The following is a 2666-nucleotide window of genomic DNA, read 5'->3' on the forward strand; positions in this document are numbered from 1 at the left end:
CAAAAGATGATGGGGGACAAATACAGACACACAAATATATATATACATACATATGTATATGGGAGAATTTACGAAAAAAACAACAGACGAGGACAGGTGGTGTAAACAACAAAAGGATGTATTAGTTTAACGCTCGGGAATAGAGAAAATCTTAAACGTTTCGAGCTACGCTCTTCAACAGAAAGAATAAAGAGAAAACAAGGAGAAAAACACAGAGAAAAAAAATTGAATGTTGTGGTCAGTGAACTATCAGAGTGAAAGGTAGACTGTATGATGTCTGTGTGCAAACTGCCATGCTACACTGCAGTGAAACATGGGCTGTGACTGCTGAGGACATGTGTAGGCTTGAAAGAAATGATGCTAGTATGCTCCACTGGATGTGCAATGTCTGTGTGCATGTATGACAGAGTGTAAGCATCCTGAGAGAAAAGTTGGACATAAGAAGCATCAGATGTGGTGTGCAAGGGAGATAACTGATATGGCCATGTGATGTGTATGGATGAGGACAGCTATGTGAAGAAGTAGAAGAGTCACACCCTAACAGTGCAGGGAATGTGTGGAAGAGGTAGACCCAGGAAGACTTAGGATGAGGTGGTGAAGCATGACCTTCAAACGTTGGGCCACACAGAGGCAATGACAATCGACCAAGACTTTTGGAGATATGCCGTGCTTGAAAAGACCTGGCAAGCCAAGTGAGATGATAGTCATTGCCAATGCCAGTGTCACCTGACTGGCACTCGTGCCGGTGGTACGTAAAATGCACCATTCGAGAAGATACTTGCCTAAGGTGTCATGCAGTGGAACTGAAATTGGAACCATGTGGTTAGGAAGAAAGCTTCTTATTTCTTTATTGCCCACAAGGAGCTAAACATAGAGGAGACAAACAAAGACAGACAAAGGGATTAAGTCGATTAGAACGACCCCAGTGCGTAACTGGTACTTAATTTATCGACCCCGAAAGGATGAAAGGCAAAGTCGACCTTGGCGGAATTTGAACTCAGAACGTAGTGGCAGACGAAATACTGCTAAGCATTTCGCCCGCCGTGCTAACGTTTCTGCCAGCTCACCGCCTTCTTACCACACAGCCACGCCTGTGTGTGTGTGTGTGTGTGTGTGTGTGTGTGTGTGTGTGTGTGTGTGTATGTATGTATGTTTCAGAATGACCTGTTAAAAATCACTAGATTTTATAGGTTTGTATTTGAATACATTAAATGTACATTTAATAAAGGACTCGATAATGGCTGTAGAGTCAAATATTTATTAAATATCCAGATAACAGATGATGAATGAACAAGATGTATTCTATGTATAGTTTAGAAGAGGTAGTTGAATAACTTACTCTGTATGCTGTTAAAATATCCAGAAATATTGCCAGATGTTCCACAACCATTTCCTCCTCATCAGCAGCCTAAAATGCAAAGACAATATACACAGTTTATACATACAGACACACACACACACACACACTCATAATACACTTTTGTGTATTATGGTTGTCTAGCCCAGGGGTTTTCAAACTTTTTGACTTGCGGACCCCTTTATATTTCAGGCTTTACCTTAGATACTCCCTTATAAACGCTTATGAAATTTATACATAAATATTTGCTTAAAATAACATATATTTTTACATTTATTTATTTAACAGTATTTAACAAATAGGTTTATAGTCAATTAAAAAATTTTGATTAAAAAACATATAAAATCAAATTGCCCATAAAAAGTATTTGCGGTCCACAGACTCCCTGTCTTGTCCTTGCGGACCACAGTTTGAAAACCCCTGGTCTAGCCCACCCCACATGTCAACTTTATGTAAATCTATGATCCTGTGATCGAAGACATGTGTGACCATTCTGTCTATATTTTTTAGACAATGTATCTAAGACTACATTATTGAATGTGTTTTTTATTTAAGAAGATAAAGTGATATGAGATTTGACAGCTATTTCTAGCAGGTTAAGTAACCACATAGATGCATCCTTATTGATTTGTTATTGCTGCTGTTTAGCCCCCCCCACCCAAACGTCAGTTATCATTCTATCTTTTATCGATTAAGGCTACAAGTGCTAACAGTGTGCCAAAGGGGTGTCTAGGATTTAAAAAAATGTAACTGAAAGATTTTGAAAATCTATGCAAATGTTGAAGTGTCTTGAACAATTTGTTAGCCACAATTTTGTTATACGAAAGTTTTGTTAATAAAGTGAGAAGCAATTGTTTTCTATATTTTCTCTAAATCTTTAACTTTAAACAATGTTTCGTTTTTAACTTCCCATGTGAAGTACACCAGTAATGATAGCAATCCACCTGGGACTGTCCTTCAGTTCTGATACAAGCTTCCTGTTTTAAAATGATCCAGATTAAAACCTTTCATCGAGATTTCATGTTGTTTAAAACACCAGATTAATTAATTACAAAGTTATTTTATACTCTTTTACTTGTTTCAGTCATGTGACAGCGGCCATGCTGGAGCACTGTCTTCAGTCGAGAAAATCAACCCCAGGACTTATTCTTTGGATGCCTAGTACTTATTCTATCAGTCTCTTTTGCCGAACCACTAAGTTACGGGGACGTACACACACCACCATCGGTTGCCAAGCGATGTTGGGAGGACAAACACAGACACACAAACATATACACACACACATATATATATATATATATGTATATAT

At 38.1% G+C, this 2666-nt stretch overlaps 1 protein-coding gene across 2 annotated transcripts in view; it reads right to left on the reverse strand.

Moving 5' to 3' along the window:
- The window catches only part of LOC106867306 (sorting nexin-8), a 79757-nt gene that overhangs the window by 14480 nt on the left and 62611 nt on the right, over nucleotides 1-2666 (reverse strand). For both annotated transcript variants that reach the window (XM_052975871.1, XM_014912146.2), the window contains exon 10: nucleotides 1340-1408. In XM_052975871.1, coding sequence (XP_052831831.1) covers nucleotides 1340-1408 — 69 coding nt within the window. The remainder of the gene's footprint in view (nucleotides 1-1339; nucleotides 1409-2666) is intronic.

This window comes from Octopus bimaculoides, chromosome 22, assembly GCF_001194135.2.
Source record: "Octopus bimaculoides isolate UCB-OBI-ISO-001 chromosome 22, ASM119413v2, whole genome shotgun sequence".
Lineage (NCBI taxonomy): Eukaryota > Metazoa > Mollusca > Cephalopoda > Octopoda > Octopodidae > Octopus > Octopus bimaculoides.